This window comes from Symsagittifera roscoffensis, chromosome 9 (genome assembly GCF_963678635.1).
Source record: "Symsagittifera roscoffensis chromosome 9, txSymRosc1.1, whole genome shotgun sequence".
Lineage (NCBI taxonomy): Eukaryota > Metazoa > Xenacoelomorpha > Acoela > Convolutidae > Symsagittifera > Symsagittifera roscoffensis.
Window position 1 is genome coordinate 48,597,276 of NC_087070.1, and position 25,800 is coordinate 48,623,075.

Sequence of the window (25,800 nt, forward strand, 5' to 3'; positions counted from 1 at the left end):
GAATCAGGGCATAAATTTCTCGAGTAATTGCTGATTTTTTGATGAAAAAACCAAAAATAACATAAGTATAAACAACTCAAAAACAAACGACAAGAGATCTTTAATCAATAAACGCAATAAGCTTGTATAATCATAAAATCATTCAATTCGGTTTATAAAGACCAGATCATAGGACATAAACAATGCCATGCCTTAGGATTTCTAGGGTCGCAACTCTCCTCTGCTTTCGTTGACTTGGGACGACCTGCGCTTTTTATTCATACTTCGATCCGACAACGATTTCTACTCGTCGTTAGTCGGTGTCCGATCTCTCGATCGACTTCTGTCTCTATCTCTGTCTCTATGATGGTCCTTGTGCTTCTTAGCTGACCTCTTGTAACTGCGTGAACTACCTGACTTTTCATCATTGATCCCTGCTGCTCCACCTGTCCCGTTTTCCTCCTCACTGTTGTGTCTACCCCTTCGTTTAGTTCCACTTCGCTCTTCGCTCCTCTCACGGTCTCTGTGGTGTCGCTTTTTACTCTCTCTTTCCCTGTCAATTCATCAAATATTTCATCTAAAACTATTTATCCACGCAGAAAAGGACGATTGTACAATCTGTTCAACTCATTACGGAGAACAACTCCCTAAAAAGCTAATTTACAAGCACTTTGTGGTTTTTATAGCTCGGACATGATAACCTCAATCACAAGCAATTAACACAAACTGAATTTATCTTAATTTTTATTCAATTTTTCATATTTTTGTTTGAAAAACTTGTTTGATTGAAAGAGCTTTAGTCAATAATATAGAGTTACTGAGTCTAATTAATTAAACTTAGTCAATTCAGATTAATTTGTTAGGCAATGAAAAATAGGATTGCAAAAACAATCATTTAACACAATATTTCCAGAAGCAAATTATTCATTTTTTCGATACTGCATATTAAAAATGGATGTCGGTCAAGTTTTTCTGGTCGAATTTTTTCGGTATATCATATTTTCTACACCAATGCGGAACCAGCGTAAGAAATGGCTAAAACATAAATTTTTTATAATTCATGTTTTCGATTCTGATTACCTGCAGCAACTAAGAATATCTTCTGAGATCTTTTGTAATATTTCGCCTCACAAACCGCTTCGAGGGGTTGAGGGACGCAATGGGCTAACTTAATCCGAAAAATTAAACAAGTTTCCTCACTTGAATACCAGATGTGTTATAACCAGTTTTCAATATAGTTAGTTAAGCATTATACTTATGGAAACAATTTTATATTACCATCACTTTTATATCCAATAATACCTCTTTGATGCACCGCGAGTGACCCTATTATCAAAAACTCTTTTGAAAATTAAATTAACGTTGAGCTCAGTTCTTTAAAAACGAAGCCAACAGACTTTGGGAACAATGGTGACGGTGCTTTAAGTTTTCGAAGATTTTTCAAACAATTTGTAAAACCTATTTTCGGCCATTTATATGTATTGAACTGCTCAACAAAAAAAAACTTTTTAAAGCAAGAGCTTAGGATAAAACACAAAAATTATACGCAGAGACGAAGCTGAGCTTCGCACCACTTGCGTACACCACTGGCAGTTGGAAAAGAGAAATGAACGCGAGGAAAAAGAAAAAAAACTGACTTGTTTTTTAAAAACAGGCAAAAAATATATGCTCATGAGGCTCTTTTTGAATTTTAAGAACAAGTTAAGATGGGTGCTTTTTTGATAAAACTGGTTCAAAAAGTAAATCTTTAATTCCGCTAGGAAATCTGATATTTCAATTCCAATTTTGAAATTAGAGGTCGATCACGTTTTTTGTGACCTTGACAATTTTGTCACTCGACAGTGGAATTTTCCTACCTTTTAACAAAGGAAATGAATTAAATTTAAAAAAATCACAAGTCATACCGCGAAAAATCAAAATTGAGCGTGAACAAGTTTTAAGATTTTTTTCCGTCAAAAAAAAACAATATGAGACAACTAAGTCGACATAATATAGCCCGACTTAGCCCAAAAAACTGAAAGAGACTAATAAAAAGTTATTAGGCCCCTCCTCTCCCTCAAAACAAAGACACGCACAGACACACACACTTTTTTCGCTCACCGAAGAACGCGATATAAGGCCGATAAGCCCACATAATATAGGCCGAAACCTATCAAAGCGAAAAACGAAAAGGACGATGAAATTTTGTGATGAAAAATTTGAATAATAAATTCTTTTATCTTTAGCAATTTCTGCAATCCAGAGGCGAGCATAAAAATGTTTCCATTAAAAACTCGAAACTAGGTCACTAAAACAATTAATTACAGGATAAAATTATTTGGGCAGAAAATTTTTTTTAATTTAAGAAAAAAAGCAACAAAAAAAAGAAATATATACGATGTCAAGGTTAAAAAATCTACAAAATAACAGCAGAGCTAAATCAGTACACTAGAAGCAAATATAATGTAGAAAAAAAATTAAAATTCAAATAAGCGATTTAGTTGGATGGTTAAAACAAAGCGGAAACTAAGCCGAAAAAAATAAACTTAAATAGACGAAGTCGAAAATTCAAAAAAAAATCATTTAAAAAAATGAACGATAAATTGATTGGAAAAACACTAATAAGGATGCATAGAGCGATTATTAAAATAATGAGCGCAAACATACGACCAAAAAAAAGACTTTATCGATCAGAAAGTCGACTATTAACCGGATAGTTGACGATTAACTGGTGAAGTCAGTTTCAATTATACTGGAAAAAAAAACAATGACCGGCCGGCAATCGAACCCTACTTTAGGGAGCAAAGGCAACTTCGTTACCTCCAATTCAAGTGGGAAGTAACCTGGAAGTTGTTAAGGTCAGAAATGAAGCAATTTCAAGTTCTTACAGATATGTCAGAAAGTTGAGTACGGTAAAAAAAAGTTATAGTTCACGATTATAAGACATTTGCTCTCAAGCTTGTTTCAGTCAAATATCTGTGAAATAGCCAAAAACTAAAGGTAAGACTCAGTTTTAGAGTTTCAAGGCTCAGTTTAAAGTTGTAATTAGACACGCCATAAAAACCGACAAAATTTTAGCCGCATGACAAAATCTCCAAAAAATTGAATAAAAAACTCGTTATTGCGAGAAACAAAAGTTAGATCAAATGTCATAAAAATTTCAATTTCAGAAAAAAGTCAAGAATTACATTTAACAGCCTTCAATAAGCTTTTAGCATTTATCAGGCAGCTACTTAACCGACAACACGTGGATACTCGCCCATTAGTCCGAAAACAAAAAACGCCATAAGGAACTGTAGCTGTGGAAAAATTTGAGCGATTAAATTTCAAAACTTTTACACCACAACACACCTGAATTATATTTTAAAATTTAAAAAAAATCATTAAACAATAAAACAACAGCCGAAACTATTTTGATTGAACAAAACACTATTCAAAATTCGAAAAAAAATAAGTCAAAACCTTACTCAAATATGGAGGCTACGCTGGGCTTCGCTCAAAAATGAATGACTATTTGAAAATAAAAAAATTTGAAAAGAACCCTTCAAAAAATCATCCGTTAATGAAATTTATAAAAACAACTTTTATAAACTTGGACAAACTTGGGAAATTCAAAACAAAAAAAGACAGCCTTAAAAGTTTTGAGAACGATTTATGATTGGCACTGTTTAGATGAAAATAGCACAACTTGAGAAAACTGGATTATTTATATAACTTTTTTTCCACCGCAGAATTCGGAAAATTAAATTCCACTTTCGAAATTAGAAGTCGATCACGTTTATTGTGACTTTACGCTTTTGCTGTCCGATAGTGGTGTTTGCCTTCCTTTTTACAAAAGAAATGAACTGAAATTAAAAAGAAATCAAAGTCAAACAGCGAAAAATTAAATTAAGTCTTCAACTTTTCTGGACTAAAAAACGAAAAAAAACCATCGCGATCTATATAAAAGTGTAAAAATGTTCATTGACTCTTAAATAAGTCGGGCTACGTGAACTAAACCAACAAAAATAAACCGACGGCCGATAGTCCGAAAAAGCACAAAAACTCTATAGTTTGCAAAAAAAAGGTCTCGGCGGCATTTGCCGTCCCAAGCAGTTGTCTTAGCTCTACATCAGATGCACCGGATAATTGATTGAATTTAAAACTACCAGATGGTAACAAATCTGAAAATACCTGAGCAGAAGCCCTTCATGTCGAAAAAAATCAAAATTAATTTCAAAATTTCAATTGCCGTCCCCTCAGAGCACACACATGCATAAAAAAAAATTGGTCAACGACGCAATCAGAGGCCATTAAGTCGATATAAATTAAGCCGAAACCTATAAGGCCAAAAAAAAAGAAAAAAAAACGAAAGTTTAACAAATTGAGCTGGTAAAACTACAACCAACAAACAAAGCAAATTTCAATTAGGCCGGATATTTCAGACCAGTCCTGTGAACAATTTTATTAACGGGAAAAAAGTAATGCCAGATTGCACTACCCTTGACTATCGCAAAGATATAAAATAACAAAGTATGAAATGATCGTACGAATTACAATTATCTCGGGTGATGTTCATGAGCATACTTAAAAATCACTGGGTATTGTTTTCTGAGCGGGAACTAAGCCGGTAAAAATTTTTTCTACGCCCGTTGAGCCTAAAACAAAATTAATGTTAAAAAAAGTTTAGTTATGAAACAACTTTTATAAACTTGGTTCATAAAAATTTATAAAAACAACTTTTATAAACTTGGACAAACTTGGTTTTTATGAACCAACAAAAGAGGTGTAGTAAGTTCTATAGAAGTTTTTATGAACCAACAAAAGAGGTGACTAACCGCTAAAACATTGCCGAAACTGCTTAATCGACAAGAAACACCAAAAAAATATATATTAACAATCAAATACTACAAATTAGAGCAACTATCAATTAGAGGAGTAGTAAGATCGGTGGATACACATCGCTGAATCTACTAAATCAGATGGACTTAGTATGAATATAGCCAACAGACAGTTGGAAAAGAGTCAATGAAGGCAAGTATAACAGAAAAAAATATCAGACTCTTTTTTATTATTTTTATTATTCAATTGATTCTTCAAAATTTTTTTTCGAATTATCATAAAGTCAAGATCAAAAACTTAAATTGAGCAACAACATAAGGAAGGGAGGCCACATTTACATCCGCAGGTAGTAGATTGACATGACCCCACCAAAGGGTCAAAAAATTCGAAGTTTGAAAAAATCATTTTCGCAAAAACGTCACTTCTAAGAATGTAAAAGGCGTTGAGCAGTCATATTTTTAAGACCAGATAAACATCGTGAGAGTACGTTGGGATCACCCCACCCTAGCATTTAGTATTTAACACTTTTTGGAGTTTTTTTAGATCTTGACTTTTGAATTTTTTTTTGCAAAAGCATAAAAAACGGCGTGCTGTTTCTGTAACTAAGATGATATGAGACATCAAACTTGAAGGCAAGATCAGCCATCTCTGAAACAACCCTGAGAGCACCCAACCCAACTAAATGGTGTAGAATTTCAAGTTCTTAAACGTTTTTGTTTAAGTCCATTTTTTTTTGAAAATTTTGAAAAACGCCATACCACGAAAACAAAACAAAAAATTTCAGCAGTCAGAGCTGGAGGCACGAGTTGCAACCCCTAAGACTACCTTGACAGCACCCAGCTATAGGGTTGTGAAAAATAGATTTGAAGAAACTTCAATTGTTTTGAAAACTTCTAAAAGAACCTACAAGAAAAACGTGATATTTCGGAAACCAAAAGCATTTGAGCGGTCACCTTTGGAGGCAAGATTTTCAACCCATGAGAGTGTCTCGACAGTACCTGACTACAAGGTTGGAAATTTCAAAACATGGCAAATCGAAGATTGGAAAAGAGTAATGAACGCAAGACTCAGTAATGGACACTGACTTAGTTGAAAAAATCTCTAAATGATTTAAGCAGACATATCATGAGGCACTATTTCCAACCCCTGCAAGTTCCATGACAGCTTCCCCTGCAAGCTTGAGAAATTCAAATTTTTAGGAATTTTTTTAAACCTTATTTTTTGAAGAACTCACTAAAAGCGTCGAATCTCGTAAACTAGAAGGATTTGAGCAGTTATACTTGGAGGCAAGATTTGCAACCCCTGAAAACTACAGGGTCGAATATTTAAAACTTGGCGAAATAAATGCAAATTCAAACGAGAAAATCGAAAAAGTTTGTTAAGCATTGCAATATATGATATAGCTGAAATGTGAAAAAATTCTTCCGCTGAACATGCAAAAACAAAACGTTGAAAAAACTTTAACATGGCTAGATAGTGAAGCCCGCATTTAAATATATTATAGATAGATAGATAATAGATAGATACATTACAAAAAAGTAAGAAAAGTTGCTCACGGCAAATGTGTAATAATATCATACATTTTCAGGGCTGTTAAACCTGTACATGGTCCATACTAGGTACGCGTAAGGGCCTCTTGTCACGGAAAAAAAGTTATACTTCAATAAAACAGGAGATATCATTCATCAAGTGCGTACACATCTCACACGCGTACCCATTCTTGGCTCCCTTGTATATATACCAGCTGCCTACCAATAAAATGTATGAAATAGTGTTTACCTTGGAGAGTGTTCTCTGTCTCTATCTTTGCGTCTGTATTCTTTCGTCACTTGAATGTCATCATCCTGACTGTTTCCGTCTGGAGGCGAGGAGAGCGGCTCACTAAATAAAGCAGAACAGGTCATAACCTCATGATTCAGTTTGACTTGAAGGTAATTGAGTCTGGCATGTTATCGTGTCACATGTCACCAAGAGTCCTTTCTACTTCATTTAATTTGGGAAGAAAACGCAAAAATCATTCACAACATTTGTCTTGAATCCAAGAGTCCTTTCTACTTCATTTAATTTGGGAAGAAAAACGCAAAAATCATTCACAACATTTGTTTTATAGGAGTTTCAAAGGAATGCTGTTTGATCCCAACAGTTCAAACATTTAATACAAAGAAGCTCTCTGAACATACACTGACATCAATCGCCCTTTATTAAATTATTTCTTACGTTTTAAATTCCATTATGTCCAAATCAACAGTAGCTTTACTGGGAATTGCAGCCGCTGGCGGGAAGTTAGGGAAACCTGGAGGCATCCCTGGAAATCCAACTGGTCCCCCTGGCATCCCTGGAAAAGGAGGTAGTCCGAATGGGGGCATCGGTGGCATTCCGGGAATGAAGGGAGGCGGAAGCATTCCCCCTCTAAAATATTTTAACCACCATTATGCAAAATAGGGTCCGTCTAATCCTCTCAAAAACCAAAAAGGCTAATTTTAGGGAAAAATCGATTAAATTTTTCGAATCTGCTTTCCCTGTCAAAAATTCCTGTGCATGCCAATGGATCCAGTTGTTGGTTAATAAATAATTAAAATTGATACCAGGCCTTGTCATCGATCTATCCATAAAGCTCCAGCTTATTTGTAATCTTCTGAATAATTGACAAACCTTTTTGAACAATTGTAGAAGTTATCTGTATATTGTCAGGTGAAAGAATTGACTGTGTCAGAAACACTTAAATTGCTCGATAACTTACGGATCACTCGATATTTTTGGAAATGATCCAATCGAGATGGTGTTGTTAGCTGTACCGAGAGTGGTGATTGCATTGCCACTAGTTGGTGCTTCGCTCACAGTTACCGCTGACGTGGCATTTCCAGCAAGTCCCAAAAAGTTCTTCTGCTCTTCAGAGAAATTGTCACTTCTGGATATTGTTTGAATCACTGAAAATTAACATAAAATCAAATAGAGGAAACTACTGCTTTGATTTTAAATAACGATTCATACTCTGGGGGGCTTTGTATTCTCCTGTTATTGGAATTAGCTTGTTATTCACCTAGGCAGAACAGCAGTAAAAACAACACGAATTAAGTGACATTTGAGAACTTTGTAGGTTATACTGACTGCGGCTCCTCTCGTTGCTGCATCTGCTCTCATCCTCCGTTGGCGATCACAATACTGCAGCCAAGTGTCTTCGTTGAAGCCGTAATTGAAATAGTCGGATAAGTCCGCACCTGAGAATTTCAATCGAAAATACCGAGTTGGAATAATGATTTGAAGCGGAAAAAGGTTAAATAATTAAGTTACACAGTAATTGAAATTTTAACCTCTTGCAAAAATTATCGGCTATAATCTAACCTGGAAGTCTCCATGGTTTATCTTCTAGGGCTTCCAGGTCCATCTCCGTTAACAAGACGCCATTAACGGTTGGGATTGAATCCAGTTCTACGCCTGCTGTTTTCTGCTGAACGGCTCTTGTTCCAATGCCAGTAAGTTGGCCAACTCCTCCTTTGAATACTGTTCCACCGCTTCCCGTATTGTTTGTAGATACAGCTCCAACTTGTTGCGCAGCGATAACCATGGGAGGAGCAGTAGCAGCATTACTTTTAATAACAACATTCACATTCTCATCGTCACTGTCGTCTTCATCATCATCCAACGCATTATCAGTTTGAGATGGTTCGTCCTCGACTGGTGTTCCAGCCCTTTCCTGCTGAGCTGCAGTTTCAAGTTCTCCATTTGGTTGCTGAAGTGCCGTAGCTGCAGCCGACTGCGTTATACTAAATGTATCACAACTGACTTGAATTGGAACTTAATATTATCAAAAAATCAAAAACATCTGAAGTACTTACGCCGCAACATTCAGCTCTTCTGCCATTCAACTTTTCTTAAAAATAATAATATTGATTATGATCATTGTTCCTAGAAAGGGAAGAACTAATTGATCAACTTTTTTCATGTGATCTCAAAATAGGCACTTATAAGATTGATTGCAGTATGAAATCGAAACCTTTTCAGAGTGTCACTCAGCCGTTTACGCATTTTCGGTAACAACTTTTCTTTTGGACAGAGCGTAGCGATTTGCTTGGAGCTTCGCAAGTCTGACTAAAATAAAATTGATAGCGACGTACACCTGTAAGGCAATATGAAGCCCCAATTTGGACTGTCATTACACACTCTTGGAAGCCGCTTCTCACACAAAAACTATCCGGAGATTGTTTTAAGCTTGTTACTTGGATGTTTTTCATTTCGTTGGATGTGAAAAACCTCTACACAAATGTTCCACTCAAAGATGTCATTGACATTGCGATGTAGAATTTATACAGCCAGAATGAGCCACCTGACTTGTCAAGTTCACAAGTGTAACATTCGTCTACTGCAGTCACACATGAGGCTTAAGAAAAATAGGCCCTATAACTATTGGCACAAGAGTCAGGGACACTATCTCTTGTGTTTTTCTACCTCAAATCAGTCGGAGCCAATTCGGTTCGTTTGTGACATGAGACTACGACCCGTTACAGCTTAAAGGCTACTACTAAAATATCCCCCCACTCTAGAATTAAGAACTTCCTCATACTTAGGTCTCTAGATACCCAAAATACATGAACGCCGTTAAAAACCGGGTTGGAACAATCCGTTACGTTACTTTTTTTTTATTAGACAGTGGAACTTTGATCCATTTCAGATGGATCAACATAAAACTCGCCTTACCTCAACATAAAAATTATAAAACACACTCTAGAAATTTAAATTAGTACTCACATTGTAGCACGCTCAAGAATTGGGAGTAATCAAGTCGGTAATCAACTCGAGAATTAAATAATGTAACTAAAATGAGTTTAATGTTTGTCAGTTTTAACAACAAGAACAAGTTTGTACTCTAGACTATAGTTTCTCGTGAACCATTGGGACACTCAAGTTGTCCACCTTTCCACCGAAGGTTCACTCTAGTCCAGTTTAGAATAATACTCCAGTCAAGTCACAATAATCCAGTTCGTGGGAATACGCTTCTTTCTGTTTCGAATGGGACAGCTCTACTCTAGAATTTCCTACTGATTTATCTTGCAACTTTCCCGCGATTGTCACTCGATTGTTCTGACTTCTCTTTTTTGACTTTCAGTTATCGCGAGAAAATCGTGCATGACAGGCTCCATTCGAATTTTTGAAAAATTAAATTTCGACCCAAAATTAAGTGTTTTTTGCCTCTCTCAAGGTCAAACTTCCAAATATGACCGACTGGCACAAAGTTCAGTTCTGGTCTATAGGCTTCGGCCTCTATCAACCAGCTCTTTCGTCGACGTCCATTTCGTCATTCCAAAAACGATGCGTCGTACATTTCGGACGCCCATAGTTTGTCAAGTCTTGCTTTGAATATGTTGACGTTCTCGCTCAATATTATTCTTTCAGGCAATGAGTTCCAGTCTGTAACATTCGCCCGGAAGATACATATCGACGGAAAATAAAACTAAGTCCTAAGACGACTGGCTAACGTCTAAACAGAGCTTTATATGCTTTTCACCGTCTCTACCAAGCCAGTACTTTCGGTGGTCTTTTCTAACATCGGGTCGACAAAAAACGTTACTGCTTTCGGCTTCGGTTAAAACACTCAAATTAACTTAACTACATGCAGAAATAGTGAGCTCATGGCTGGGTCTCAGTATCCCCAGACCACGAGGTCACTCCTAAAAACAGGGCTATTACTATTTATTGAATTATTATTGTTTTTGTTCAGTAGATAAAAATCATCATCTCCATCGAAGATGGATCAACCCTTTCCCCCAACTCCTAGCTTCTCATCCTTATCAAAATGAATCCAGTTGTTATTTAAATTCAATTCAGGACATGACAAGGAAGCTAAAAGTTCATATAAAAGGATAAAAGTTTCAGTCCCGAAACCCTTCCGGATTCTTGAATGCACTGAATCAAGCACGTTAAACTTGATTTCTCCGTAACCCGGAAGGCCGTCTTCCACCCTTCACCGTTGTTCGCAACGGCCTTGCAACTATTGTAGCGACACAATAGTTGCAACTCGGAACGTTCTCTGTTAACTCCGTGATTCGTTGTCGTTTCTTAATCACAATTTCCGTTGTTCTCGCAATCGCAACTAATGTTGTTCTGTTGCTTTTTAGCTCTTCTGCCAAAATGGCCGTTTCTGACGCTTCTCAGAAATGTTACGTCATCACTTCAAAATTTAAAATTTCAAAATACCAGAATATCTTGACCTTCACCGTTCTACTAATCATCCGAATAACGTCGTTAATCCTTCAAAATCACTAACTCGGAAGGTTCGCTGCTAAAAATTCTTAAACTGCAGAGATTGCTTTTTGTCCATTCTGGTCGAATGTCACATACTCCCCGGACAGTCCGGTCAATGTCCTCATTGAATCTCGCAATGCTCGCAAAATAGATACAGTGTCATCGAACAGAATTTACAAAATGCACGAAATTACTTTTATCCACGTCACGTCGACTCACTGCAGAATATAAATGGCATCATACCACATCACTATAGCCTTCAAATTCTTTCATTAATCTGCACATTGAGGATATGACCTAAGATAAAAACATATTTTCCGACTTCCAACGTCAATGTCCCGGTTAAAACTTTTTCTCTCAGATTTAAAAGGTGTTGGTTTGCAGGACAGTCCTGCCAACCAACAAGCTAAAATTATCCTACTATGCTTCTTCCCTTCGGAAATCTTGCTTGTTATTGTCCTGAATATTAAAACTAAGAAACTCTGTGGTTAGAAAGAACAATGAAACAATCTCCCTCTTCGAGAGATTACCCATGCCTTCCATGTCACCACAAAGTGATCAGTTCTCCTAGCTGATTAAAAACAGTCATGTAGGCTGGAATATTTAAATATACTCCTTTACTTAAGCCTTTCTAAATAAATAGTAAGTAAATGTCTCTAAAGCCACTCAACTAAAATCAAAATGCAAATTTATAAATGCAACAATTTCAAAACTCAACTAAATGTTTCAGTTTTCAATTACAACTTGGTTGCTTGGTTTCTCACTTGAGTTTTTTCACACAAATAAAACAATTCTGAGTTTTAACTTTTTCTTCATCACTCCTTTGTTTTCTTCTTTTTCCGTCGTTTAGAAGTTCTAAAACTTCTAAATTCTTCTAATTTCATCTCTTTTTGCATCTTGTTTTTTCGGTCATCCGTCAATGTTCCATTTCTTCCTCCTGTGATACTGACTCTGCACTCTCAGTTTCCGTATCCTGCAACACGTCGTTAGCTATCCTGACGCTGCTGGAAGCCATCCTCCAACACTTCTGCTCTTCTACCCTCTGTTTGCAACAAGGTAGGGGATCCATGTTAGATTCTCTGTTCCTGCAGAAGCTGTTGTGGAGACACAACGTCACGTTTCTCTCCAAATCTTCCTTTAACATCTCTGCCTTCTCCTTTCCACTACGTTCACTCGTCCTGGAAATTCTTTTCACAGCGGTGGTCACTGCATTCCGGTGAGTCACGAGAGCTCGCTTGAAAGCTCCTGCTCCAATGTCCAGCTGATATTCACTGTACACCCTGCCGTGCTTCGACATATGCTTTTTCGCATATTCGTACAACCATGCAGTCATGTTAGCTCTGAACCATGGCATCAATCGTTTTCTTGCCCATATCTTCTTCACTTCCATCGGAATGTTTAGAATTTTGCACATTGTCTCAAAAAGATCTAAATCTTTTAGACAATCTAATTTCCGCAACTGTTCTCTCGTCGGTGCCTCCTGTCTATTATTTTCTCTCACATGAGCTTCCAGCCATCGTATCGCCATCATAACTCTCACTATCACTATTGTTATGGGCTGTGATGAATCTGGTAAACCCATGGAGAGCAGCTCTCCAGAGACCCAGATCAACATCAGATTACTACGCTTGGGATACCACCAAGTCTGCAGCAAGCAGTGGCAGGGAAACTCGTCATGTGTCAACATGATGCTCCTCGAATTACGTTTTCCCGAAGCATCCAGTAATGGTTCCACTTCCATCATCACTCGATGGACTTTATCATTCTCGTCTACTGCATTGTAATATGTGACAGTTGATCCTCTCTGTTTCTGTCTCTCGAAGTCACTGAAGTTCCCGCTCACATATACCATGAACTTCTTTCCTAGTATTGACTCCAACTCTTCCATGGTTCTCTCTGGAACTGCTGAGAACATTTTACATAGCAATTCGTAAGATTTCTTGGACATTCTCGCCAGTCTCACACACTTCGGCAATGAGAAGGCTTGATACACGATCGTTCTCGTACTCTTTACGTCCAAAGCTACAAAACGTACAGGGTATCTGCTCTTGCACATTGGAGCCAATGTCGAACCCACCAAATATCGTGCTCCTGATGGTCTACAATAATTCTCACTGTGTCTGATGTTCATTTCCGTCTCGATTGCTTCCCTCCATTTTCTTATGTATTTCTGCTCAGTCTGCAGAACTCCTGGGAATACTTCTACACTGATGGCTGTGACCATCTCATGTTTCTGTTCTAGATTCAATAGTGACTCTAAAGAACCAAACATGCTGTAGAATCCTAGTGCAGTCACTAGATTCACCTCGGTTCCTCAATGGCAATCTGCTATCAGTTCCGTTTCTGTTCTTGCTTTCATCACTACGTTTCCAAACAATACCGTCAATTGCTTGTGTTGTTTCTCCAGGGTCTTCACACAGTCCAGACCTCCACAAACGTGACCCTCCAGTCCACAGACTTCCGCCAGACAGCTACCAGGTTTGACCCAGTCTTCTAGTCCCCAGCCAGGCAACTCCACTTTATCTTCTCCATTGCTCCTAGAGGCCGTTATCATCACATTATATATGATGTTGAGGTCAGGCAGGTTACAGTCTGCATTCAGTTCCCTCTGCACGTCCTGTGTCGCTCGCAATATCGAGTCAGCGTTGGGACTCCATGATGGCCTCATCAATTCCCACACTGCCATCAAGCTCGTTCTCGGTAATTCATCTGAGAATCCCAACCCAAACTCCACTCTTTTATCAGATTTTGGTACTGAAGGTGCAGTCACCTCTTCTTCCAAGTATAGTCCCAATTTGGCCTGTGGATTGTTAACGCTCTTAATCGTTACAATTCTGGACGTCCAGAATCTTAGCAACACCACCTGCTCGTAATCGAAGAAGCAATCGCGTATGTCTTCACTCAGGAAAGGGTTGTACGCTATCCCTGTGATCCCGGATACGTAGCTATACGATTTCTTCTTGATCGGTCCACAGTATTCACTGGATTTCGGCATTGCCCCCATAGATTCTTTAGCGAGTCTCAGCTCCTCGTTTGAGAATCTCCTGATTTCGTCTATCTTTCTCATTGGTTCTAATTCCTCGGGTTCTTTCATGTTCACCCTCATCGGTTTACTTTGCTGCATATCCAGCAGTGCTAGCAAGAGTAAGGCTTTCGCTCGCTCATCGCCTTTCCTCAACATCTTAACACAAGTGTTCAATGCAGGTACTGAAATCTGCTCTATCAGGAATCGAATGAAACAGAGAGCGTCTCTCCACTTCGCACACGCTACTGCTGCTCCCTCTTGGACTATCAGATCCCTCAGGTTCGTCGTAAGGAAAACCTTCTCCTCTTTTGACCTCTTCCTTTCTTCTGAATCATATTCTTCGTGAGTCAGTCCCATCATGCACCAGGCGAACCTGAGTTGTAACTCTGTTCTTACGTAAGGTACTGCCACGAGAGCATGTATTCTTGGCGTAGTCCTCATTTCTTCTTCGAAATACCTTAATACCACTGCTTTCCATGGAAGGCTCACCAACTGCTCCATCGTTTCTACCTGTATATCAGACAACGCTAAAGTCCCGTACGCCTTCTGCTTGAGGGTGGTGCCTTGCAACATCGTTTCCAGATAACCCTCCATGGCTTTTTCGTCTTCCAGGGCCATCACATACCCTTTAGCCGAGTTTCGGTATTCTAACATCTCCATGTATCCACCGGTGGGTTCATCTATCGACACAGTCTCCGACACTGTTAGTCGGTTATATTCCACTGGTATTAGTTGTCCTGCGACACTTCCCTTTCCGTGATTCATGGGAGATGGCTTAAAGTCTTTCATTTCGCTCTCTCCACATTGGCTGAGTATTTCCATTTCCAAGGTTGCTCCAGTCAGAGTGCGGTCACTCCTTTTGGATTTATAACCTGTTCACTTTATCCCCGCCATGAGAATGGGTGGCACCATCGCTATATCAGTTAACATTTTATCTGTGCCAGGCAGTTGATAATCACCTTGCCCCAAATCCATGACCTCCTCGACTCGTTTCCTTTTCGCTGAGTTAACCGCTTTCATCGATATCTCTGAATCCACCTTCGACTTTCCGACTCTCCTCGGCATCACTCTGCTGCCTAACTTCATTTTCATCGTATTGATTTTATCAATCACCAACTTTGATCGCATCGTCCCTCTCCTGGTTCTTGACAGATACACCACGTCCTGCGGTGTCATCTTGATGGGAGAATTCGCTTCACTTTCATCAGTGGCCGAGTCGATCAACAACTCACTCAGTCTCCCTTTACAATCATCAAGCTTGTCAAGGACTTCCCTCATCAAGGGTTGGTTGAGACCCGTTTTCAGAATGGACTGGGTCCCATAGCTCTGAACCACGGTCCAAACTTCTTCCATAAACGCCACTCTGTCCAATTTGCATCCCGTCCTACTCTCGTGGTCTCGGTGATGTACTTCCCATTCTTCTTCGGGCAGCGTTCCCAAGAAAGGTACTCTGGCTGAGGCCTCTATTCTTCTCCTCCTAGGTGATGCCATGAGGATTCTCTGGTCGTTATTTCTTGAATTGCCAGGAGAGCTGCTCTCCGGCAAATTCCGTTTCATTTCCATAAAAGCTGACGGAGGCTCCAGTGTCGAGATGCCTTCATCCGCTGGCTCAGTGGTTTCCAACGTATCTGCATTGTTCTCAAGATCACTGAAGATATTGAAATCCAGGCTGGATGTTCCTCCTGTCGATGCCCTGTCGTCTTCCCCACCAGCTTGATCTGCATCTTGTTGCATGGGTTCTTCGGTTTGACGGCTTCCTCCCTGTTCGTCATCTCCTTCTGACTTATCCTTGTTCGAGCTCGAGGGTCCTTGTTCATCATTGTCGGCTTCTTCCGGGAATCTCGGTATGAGCAATGTACCGGCCGATCTATCTTCCTCTTCTCCATGGACCACTTTGATTTCCTCGCAGCCGAAGGGTGCTAGGAAGGTTCTCGTCTGCAGTATTCCTCCCACTTTCATCTCCTGTTTCACACTAGTCAGGGTTAAGGAGGCTTCAGGCAGTTCGGTCCTGCCTCTCATCCTCATCCGAGCTAAGCCTAATCCCGTCCATTCCTCGTGGAATTTCCCAGGCTTGGGAGTCGCGGCGTTGCTTATTCGCCTTCTCGTTGCTTGATCCGTATATGCAAATCGTGTGTATTGTAACACGGCGGCATTTCTCCCTACAAAGTATGGATCCATCGTTCCCATGAAATTCCCTACTCTCCTTTCATTGGTTTCGAATGCTCTCAATCTAGGCGTTTGTACCACGGAGACTGCTCCGAGCAACATCCTTCTTATCAGAGAGAATTCACGGATTGCCTCCGGCAGCTTCTTGTAATCACCCCAGTCCTTCGTCTCTTCTCTCACTTTATGATATGCTGCAGTGAGACGAGGCACTCTGGTTATTTCACCATTCGTTTTATCATAGGGTCTCAGATTCCAAAGCTTCGGAAACACTTCAATGTGTCCTCTTTCTACTTCTCCCATGCGATCACGGAAGTGATCGTCAAAATTGATGACCGTCAACTCTGGCTCTGATATTTTCGTAAACAACAGATCTTCACTCATGAGCTCCCGCAATGTGTGCTGCTCACACCAGTTCAGTATACTACCGTCCACTGCTGATATGAGGTTCAGGTGCAGCACCGACCTCCTATATGCTTCCACTTTAACGTCAGGGAACGCAAACGTGACTGCTGGTCCATAGATCACCATCACAAACTCCGTGACTCCTCTGATCAGCGCCAAGGGATCGGTTCTCATAGCCAAGCTCAGATCGGTTAACAGCGGCATGCCTCCAACATGTCTTCTAACATCTTCCTCTCTTTCTATCGTCTCTTATCCAGTATCTCTTACAACAAAATCTCGTTCCAAAGCGATTTTGTTGTAAGAGATACTGGATAAGAGTGTGTCTCAGGTCTCTTATCTTGTTCCACGAGTCCGTGGATTTCTTCATATCTAAGTTCCTCACTCTCTCTCTCATCTGCTCTGGACAACGTGTCAGTTTCATCAGTCCTCCCAAGTTTCCGTGGATAATTGCAATCAATGTCAGAAGTCCATCTAGCCGCAGGTTCTGGATTCCGTCGGTGAGCAGTATCGCCGGTCCTTTCACGAAACTCTCTGCTCCAAATGTCACGAACAAGGCTATTAGTTCCACTATCGATACTTCCACTATTGCTTGGAGGAATTCTTTTATCAAGTAGTGCGAGACTTTCGGGTAAACTTTCGCCAAGAAGGACGCGGTCCATCCGGCTCCCAACCCTTCTAGCATGCTGTCTGTCCGTTCAAAGCCCTCCTGTCCCTTCACTTCCTGGGTCCAGAAGGTTTCCAGAGTAATCTGACACATTCTGCGGTTTTTTCCCCAGCATTTTCAGCCAGGTTCACCTCCTTCAACAAGTAGGCATGTATCTTTGTGATCATCACGGTACCTTGCTCAAAAGAGTCTGCACCCAATGCCGCTAATCTAGGGTTCAGGTGTAGCCACTGGTTGGCTTTCGGCTTGGTTCTCAGAACCATCGCCTCCAAGTGAGCTCTCGTCTCTAGTGAATTTTTCCTTCTTGTGTCTTCACCTGCCACTTCCATTGCTCGGAACCATAAGTCGTTGGACATCGCCGCAATCACTCGATGGTCGTCGTCTACCCCTGGTTTCAGTTTGAGCTGTCGACTGAAATTGGACAGTTCCAACCCCAGCACCTCGTCCAATACTAACATGTGTAGCGCATGGTCCTTGAATCCTCTCATCGCGTTTGAGATATCTGACCACACTGCAGGCAGTTCAGCCTTGAGTGGCCTCAGGTTCTCCATCTCTCTCATGCGATTCGGGGCTGATATGATCACATCATATTTTCCTTCTGAAAGTAAGGTCACAATCGCATACACAAATTTCAGTCCATCCGGGAGATGTGCATATCCCGGAGACAACGCGAATACTATTCTCGGTGTCACTTTGGTGAATGACCCCTCCTTCGTCGCATCCACCACTTCACCCATCGACTCAAGGATATCTTTTATCGCTGGCCATACAGCGTTCTCTGCCGTTGTAGGATCTCTGAGTCTGCTCAGAAAACCTCTACTGTGTAGATGGTCATTGATGCCAGCAAACACAATCGTAATTGGGTTCATGTCCGTCTGCCTTTGTACCCCTATAGCCAGAGATATCGATTGCAGTAGGTCCAGGTCGACCGCTACCAACATTATGACGTCTGGCCAAAACAGAGACTTGGAGGTGTACACGAACTCTGAATTCGCTACTATCATAATCTTGGCCTTCCTCATTTCTGCTTTGTCGTACGCGGCAAAGATGGTCTCATCTTTCTTTATCGCTTTCAATCCGCCGTAACTTTGGACGTCACCATCTTGACTCACTTGTTTCGGGTACATTCTATCTTTCACATGACCTGGGGGTGAGCTTAGTTGCTTGAACATCTTCACATGTTGTCCGATCGGTGCCCATGTCACTAGAAATCTTCCAGGTCTCTCTTCTTGATTCCCTTCGTCATGATTCAACCTCACGTCTTGCAATGGTCTCGCGTTCACTGGTCCCATTTTGTTGTTAGAGGGCAGTCCCTCTAGGTCAGCAAATCTCAAGGCCGTCGTGGAGCTGAAATTTATGCTAGCGGCTATCAACCAGTCTACGCCGGTTATCGAGTACAATCTGCTGACGGATAGCGTCGCTCCATTCAGCATCCTCCTTGCATCTTCGATGAAGCTTACCCTCTGGAGATCCAGCTTCATTAGCTCGTCTTTGTATACATGCCAGGCAGACGGTATGGGTCTTGACCACATCAACGAGCCTCTGCCCGGACGTCTCTCCTCTCGACTGGTACTTGTCGTCTCCGATCTAGTGTCCGATCAGGTGTCCGATCTAGTGTCCGATCTAGACGTGCCGGCTGTCTCTTCGATTGGGTTGAGAGGTCCTATTCTTCTCCTAGGATGGATGGTCCTCCTCATCGGCGCTTCTCCCAATCGATCCTGTACGTCTTTCCTTTGACCTGGTTCGCTGGAGCTTTGTTGCCTGTAGTTCATGACGGCCGGGACCGTACCCAAGCGTGTTTCCAGGCTAGGGGGCACAAAGGTGGTAATCACCGCGTCACTCGTTGTTTCTTCTTCCTTCAGCACTCCTGTGTCAAAGGGCTCTGCTTCTAGTTCGTCCAACCGCTCTTGGAAGACTCGATTCAACCAAGCTTGTCCTTCGATACTGTCGAAGTGGATGCCGTCCGTGGTCAGTCTGGCCTGATCCATAGCTCTCAACTCATGTTCGATGTCCATGAGGATCATTCTTCCGGCGTTCCGACTTGCGAGGTTCCTCAAGATGTTGTTCCACCTGACGACTCCCTCGTTGTACCTTCTTCCTGATGCTGTCAGGCTTCTCGTATTCATTGGCACAGTGCAAACGATCAGTACCGCGCAATTGAATTTCTGCCAGAGGGTAGTAAACAAACACACCATCATTGACTCCCATAGTGCTTCCTGCTCATCTGAACCTCTGGAGATGTCATTCGTCCCAACCAAGATCATCACATTGGGGTTCCTCCCTGGATTCATCAGTTCCACCATTCGATATAACTGGGCTATCGTCGCGCCTCCAAAGGCCATCACCTGGTGACCCACGAGGTCCTCAAATTCGACAGCACTCCAACCAAGCTGTCTCCCAGTATCAGATGAGATGTCCCGAGTGCTGGTTGCTGCAGGTTTACTGCCGGGCTCCAAGTCGCTCGATTGAAGCAGGCCCTCGGATCTGTCTCCGGAACTCCCGTGAAATTATATTTCAATTGATTATTCTTTTGCACGTCTATTATGCGAGACACTTTCTTCGCTGGCATCTTCCGTATTCTTCTCTCTGGGGCCCTCGAGCTCCCCATGAGTGGTGTCACGTCACTTATCCCCTGTCTGATCACGGTATGGGAGAGTCGTACTCTGCCCGTGTCGTCGATCGTTCCATAGGGTGCAGTCACCCCGGAACCTGGCGCATTCTTGTTAGCGACCAGTCTTACAGCTGTCTCTATCAGCTTCCTCACTGTCTGTTCCACGACGGGGTCACCCAAGGTGTCACTAGGATCCGGGATCGTTACTCGATTTGTCTCTGCTGGGAGCCGTGTCTCCGTTGTTTGACTCATTTCTCGAGGCGTCAAGAGCTCCATCGGGGACTGCTCACGAGGAATATTCTTTGCAGGTATCACTTTCTCCACGGCCGTTGTCAATGCCATCTGTTCCGATCGCTCTTTGTAGTCCTGCCTCAAGCGCTCAATTTCTTGACCCTGCCTTTTGTTGCAGTCTTCGAACAATTTTCTCCACATGTCTCGATCTTCCTCCATCTGGAACATTCTTTTGGTCATCTCGTCCAGCTCATTCTTCGTACTTTTCAGTTCATCGTTCATCTCATCCAGATCTTGCATGGTTTGTTTCGTCTGAACCTTCTGTCCTATTTTCGCCCTTGTTGGTGGCACAGCTGCTCTCAGTGGTGAACCAGACGAGGCCGCCTCGCTGTTAATCTCCTGATGCATTCTCGTCAGCCCAGCTTTGGGCGTGGAGGGCATAGGCATCTCACCTGGTTGGTAGGTCCTAGAACTTCCCAATCCAGGCTCATTCGCCAAGTCACTCCCTGAGAGAGGCCCGTTTCTCCAACTCATCACTCTCATGTTCGGGCGGTCTAGTACTCCCCTTTCTCCATATGCTGTCATCAACAGGACTTCCGTGGGGCGGTCCCCACGGTTGTCATGCCCCAAGATGTTGATCAGGGCGGTCAGCAACATGACTACCTCTGGGTCCTCCAGAGCGAAGTCTCGATCGATCAGCCGACGATAGATCGCATCTACCATCGGTCCCACATATGCCTCTGCCAGGTCCATCAATTCATCCAAGTTGAAGTTATCCATTCTATTCTTTAAGGTTCGATTCAGTTTTGATTCAAAAATTTGACTCAAGTGAGAAATTAAATGATCAATCAGGATCTAGAAAAGAGGTTACGAATGACACACTTGTCAGTTCCATCTTAACATATATTGCTAAAATGCTAAAATTTGCATCAAAACAGTTCAGATAAAAAGATATTTATCCTAAAATTTATTAAAATCAATCGGTCTCTAAAATTTTGGAATTCGACCTAAGATTGGACAGTCCAAACTTTGGATCTATTTCTAAGATCGTCATTCAGTTGTTCATGGTCACTAACCTCTACTTACCCATGATCTTAATAACCTAACACATAACATAACATAACATAACACACATATCACATATTACATACAACTTAGTCTTTGACCTAACACCCTCTCGCACGTCACTCAGCCTATACTTAAGTAATATTTCTTATGTAGATATACTTGTATATTCGTATCAGAGAATATCACGTGTACAAGCGCGCACAATTCCCGAGGATGCAGTCTTCCTCTGTTTGGATCGTACACTGGAAGCGAGAGATCCTTCACGTCCATTTCCACGATGCAGTCCCTCAGCCTCGTCAAGGACAAGACTAGGTTCTCTGGGTCCACGTGCTGCTTCTCCGTCGCCCTCGTTACCAAGAAGCATAGGTATTTTCCCGGTATCTGCGACGCCGCCGGAGGTAAGGCCGCTACGCCCCCATCCCTGGTCTTTGCTTCCAAAGGAATTCCACGTTTTTGTATTCTCTCTTAAAATCTGCCGCTAACGTTGTCCTAAAACTCATGTCTGCTGTGATTGCTATCGCACATGTTCTACTTGTGAGTATGAAATCACTGTCTGTTAGTATTATGTTACTTGAATATTCATTTGGTAAGTAAAAATATGACTCAATTACCCTACCTATGTCAGGTTTCTTAGGTTCTTCGCCTGTTTCTGCTTCTAAGTCTCCAGTTTCTCTTGCTATTCTTAATTTTTTTAAATCAAGTTTTCAGTGTGGGTAAGTCCTACCCCCACTCCCCGGACAAAAATATCCATCGACGTCCCCGTCGATCGCATACCGGGTATCAGGTCGAGGTTAGAAGCTGGAATGAGTAGTCGTCCTTCCTGGGCAGCCCAGGAAGGATCATCTCGTTCGGTCTTGATGTATTTCATGCTTTCACGATCTACGTCTTGAATTGTGACACTGGTCTCCTCAGGATCCGAGGTCGTTTCATTCAGCCACTCTAAGACACGCAGGTTCGTCAAGTCTTGTTCATATGATTGCTGTTGCTCGTCGTCGAATTCTACCTCGGGTTTCGACCAGTCGTCAACCCACTCATCGTCGTGATCATCGACTATGTCAATGTCTTGTGACACAGTTATTTCCTCTAGACCCACTACTTCCTCCACTATCTTCTTCAGATCTATCCAATCCACTACAAATTCGTCACCGTAAGGATTGTATTTCTTTCTTGGTCTCGTCCCGTCCTTCTGACGAGTCTGTATCGTGAACGGAAGATCCGGTTCCAAGTTCTTGGGAACTTCTGTCTGTTCGGGATCCTGCCAATCTTCCTCTGCGTAGGGTAAGGTTTCATCGTCCGCTTCGATCTCCTCGTTTGGATCCAGGTCCAGTGGTGTATCCGTACCTTCCTCTACGACTTCGTTTCCATCGTTTTTCTCCCTGGTGCCCTTTTCATTGACCTCACAAGCAGGATCCATCATTAGATAATCCCCTTCTTCCATGTCTGCTGGTATACACCAGTCTTCTTTCGATTGATTGTGTGGCTTGATGTTCTCGTAGTGGGCGGCTCGGCCACTACTCAGTCTATAAAAGCGTCCCTCTTGGTGCACCTCTGTAATCATGAAGGGTCCCCACCATTTTTTAGGAGCTTTTTCGTCCCTTTTGGTGGTATAACGTTCTGAAATAACCATACGTAGTCTCCCACCGAGTAAGCCTTTGCACCAGCTGCTTTCTTGTCGAATCTTTTCCTCTGCCTTGCCTGTGCTTGCTGAGTATTTCGTCTACACAAATCGTTCAACTCCTGTTGGCGTCTGATCACATCCCTCACGTAGACCTGTGGAGACGTTTTCTTTCCCTCATACTCTGGGTAGAAGAAGGTTAAGGGTAAAGACTTTTCGTGTCCAGTTAGCATCATGTGTGGACTGACTCTGGTGGTGGAGTGTTGCGTGCTGTTGTATGCTCCCATCACCTGTGGAAGGTATCTGTCCCAATCGGTCATGTACCTGGAACAATATATATTCTCAGCATCGACACTAACGTCCTATTCTGTCTTTCCACTAAGCCATTCGTCTGAGGGTGGTATGTCGTGGAGTGAGCTTGAGCGACCTGTGAGCGTCTCATGAGCTCTTTGGTAAGCTCTCCCACGAAAGCTGTTCCATTATCCGATTGAAACGTCATCGGACAACCATGTCTTGCTATCCACGTATTGATCAGGTGGTCGCATGTCTCTTCCGCCGAGGCAGTTATGCAGGGCACGGCCTCTGCATACTTCGGAAAATGATCTATCATGACCAGCACCTGATTATAACCATTGTCTGTCATGCATATCTTTTGGTGATCTATCTGCACCACCTCGTTGAATTCAGACGACTCGATCGACTGTAAAGGAAATCGCAACTTCCTTGGATCCTTGACCTGTTGGCATGACAGACATGCTGTTACCCACTTCTCGCATGCTTTTTTCATCCCAGGCCACTCAAAGCGCTTCAGGATCCTCTGATATACAAAGTGGATCGAGAATGGTTCTCCGGATAAAGGGGACCTCGAGGAAGATAGTTATCGCATCCTGAAACAATAGAAGGAAGGGAGGTTATATTCTAACAAGGACGGGATTGTGGCTTGCAAAAGAAGGGAGGAAGACAGAGTCCTATACAAGTATAACGCGATAGTGTTACCGCAACTCTATCAGACAGAGCTATTATTCAGGTCACTTGATCAGATGGGCCATCAGGGGATCGACAGAGTTGCGGTAACACTATCGCGTTATACTTGTATAGGACTCTGTCTTCCTCCCTTCTTTTGCAAGCCACAATCCCGTCCTTGTTCAAATATAACCTCCCTTCCTTCTGCATGAAGTATTGTCTCAGGATGCGATAACTATCTTCCTCGAGGTCCCCTTTATCCGGAGAACCATTCTCGATCCACTTTTTTAGATTGCTTGTCATGCGATCATTTCTCTGCGCCCTTAGAAGATCCGAGAGTCAGTATCTCGCCTTTAAGTACTTCTTCATGACCCTCATCTGACTATTCAGCTCGTTGGGCTGGTGTGTGTCTTCTTCCATCTTAACGCACCAATTCTTCGCCAACGGCTGTGTCTCTTGTTTAAACGGCTGAAGATCAGTCCTGACTACCTCTTTCTGCGGCAACAGGCTTATCGAACGTTTCGATACCGCTATTGTCTCCAAGTCATCCGCTGCGTTGTCAAAGACTCTTTCGCCTGGTATAAGGTAGCGATCGCTGTCAGGATCCTGGTACACCTCTCTGTCCAGGTCCCTTGCCCGAGTTTCCACTAGTAGTGTGTGTATCGCTAGTTCTGACAGTTCTGATCCCGAGCTCGAGTTCCTGTCTGAATAGGTGTCCATTCCTGAGTTTCGGGAATTGTCATCCGTCGAAGAGGTTGTGCTGGAGACTGCACGCTCCTCCAGATCATGTCTGTGCCTTCCTCGCATCCATCTGAACTCCCCGGACAAAACCTTGTTCTCTAGGTCCTGTTTCTCATCAGGAATTTTCTCGTCAATCTCAGACTCACCGGACAAATTTTCTTGTCCCGGGTGTTGATCTTGTGATCGCTGGTTCTTCTCATCATTCGTCTCCCCGGACAAATAGTCTTGCAGCAGATTTTTTTCTACCTTTTCACCTTCCTTATCCTGGTCCACAAAGGTGACGGTTTTCTTTCGCTTGCTGCTCCCCTGTTCTTTCTGTCCGTAAGAAGTACTGGTTAAAATCTCGTAGGGTATTGAGGATACTAGTTGCTGAACTATTGTCCTATAATCCCTCTCGTTCTCTTCGTGCTGTCGTCTGGGCGGCATGATCTTCACCTTCTCACTGACTGTTAGTGATGCCACTGCTGCTGTCCACTCGGGGTCATCTCTGGTCACTTCTCTTTCTAACAATCCACCCAGCATCCGCATCACTTGCGGTGTGACTTGCACCGTTCTATCCAATAATGAGAGGCTGTTTATGTTCATGCGAGAGAGTTCTTGCTGGACCAGATTCGAGCGCAGCAACAGATCCAAGGGGACCAGGTCCTCCCTGGATAGGATCTTTATCTCGGCTGCTTTCTCTACAGGTAACTCAGGATGCCCTGGAATTGGATGTCCAGACTTATCCAACCATCTCGTTAAGGGAAGCGCTTCATAAGTTTCTTTGTCCAGAAACGAGAATCCCTCCTTTGTTTCCGCCTGATTGGCCTGCTTCTGCTCCAATCTTTCATAGAACTCAGTTTTCTTGCTGAGGCTGTCAGCATTCTGGTGTTTATCACGCATCCTATGTTCGATTATCATATGGTAGCCATCCAATCTTACTATCCATCTACCAATATAACTCTGATCCATCGAGTAGGTCTTCAACCAGGATAACGCTCTGTTGTCCACGCGTAACTTGAAGGGAACGCTCCCCAAGTATGCACGGTACTTTTCCACGAAGGTGACTACTGCAAACATTTCTGCTTTTGGTGCGCCACATTTCATCTCTGTGTCACTTAAGACCTTGCTGCCGTATGCAATGGGACGGAGAACTGTTCTTCCGTTCCATTCTTGCTCTTGATGCAATATTCCTGAGATGGCCACTACCGATGCGTCTGTGTCAAGAACATACATGCCCTTTTCTGTAGGCATGCCTAGCACTGGCGCTTCGCACAGTTCCCGCTTTATGTTCTCGAAAGCAACCTGTGCCTCAT

General features: G+C 42.3%; 1 protein-coding gene across 2 annotated transcripts in view; it reads right to left on the bottom strand.

Moving 5' to 3' along the window:
- Positions 1 to 15: 15 nt before the first annotated feature.
- LOC134853994 (pre-mRNA 3'-end-processing factor FIP1-like) overlaps positions 16 to 25,800 on the bottom strand; it is a 39,338-nt gene continuing 13,553 nt past the window's right edge. Inside the window, exons 2-10 of one of the 2 annotated variants that reach the window (XM_063870046.1) lie at positions 8,616 to 8,650; positions 8,122 to 8,543; positions 7,888 to 7,997; positions 7,771 to 7,819; positions 7,520 to 7,706; positions 6,997 to 7,188; positions 6,559 to 6,660; positions 1,282 to 1,305; positions 16 to 532 (exon numbers count right to left, since the gene is read on the bottom strand). In XM_063870046.1, coding sequence (XP_063726116.1) covers positions 283 to 532; positions 1,282 to 1,305; positions 6,559 to 6,660; positions 6,997 to 7,188; positions 7,520 to 7,706; positions 7,771 to 7,819; positions 7,888 to 7,997; positions 8,122 to 8,543; positions 8,616 to 8,641 — 1,362 coding nt within the window. In that variant the 5' untranslated portion in view covers positions 8,642 to 8,650 and the 3' untranslated portion in view covers positions 16 to 282. The remainder of the gene's footprint in view (positions 533 to 1,281; positions 1,306 to 6,558; positions 6,661 to 6,996; positions 7,189 to 7,519; positions 7,707 to 7,770; positions 7,820 to 7,887; positions 7,998 to 8,121; positions 8,544 to 8,615; positions 8,651 to 25,800) is intronic. The other variant, XM_063870047.1, reaches the window with a different exon arrangement.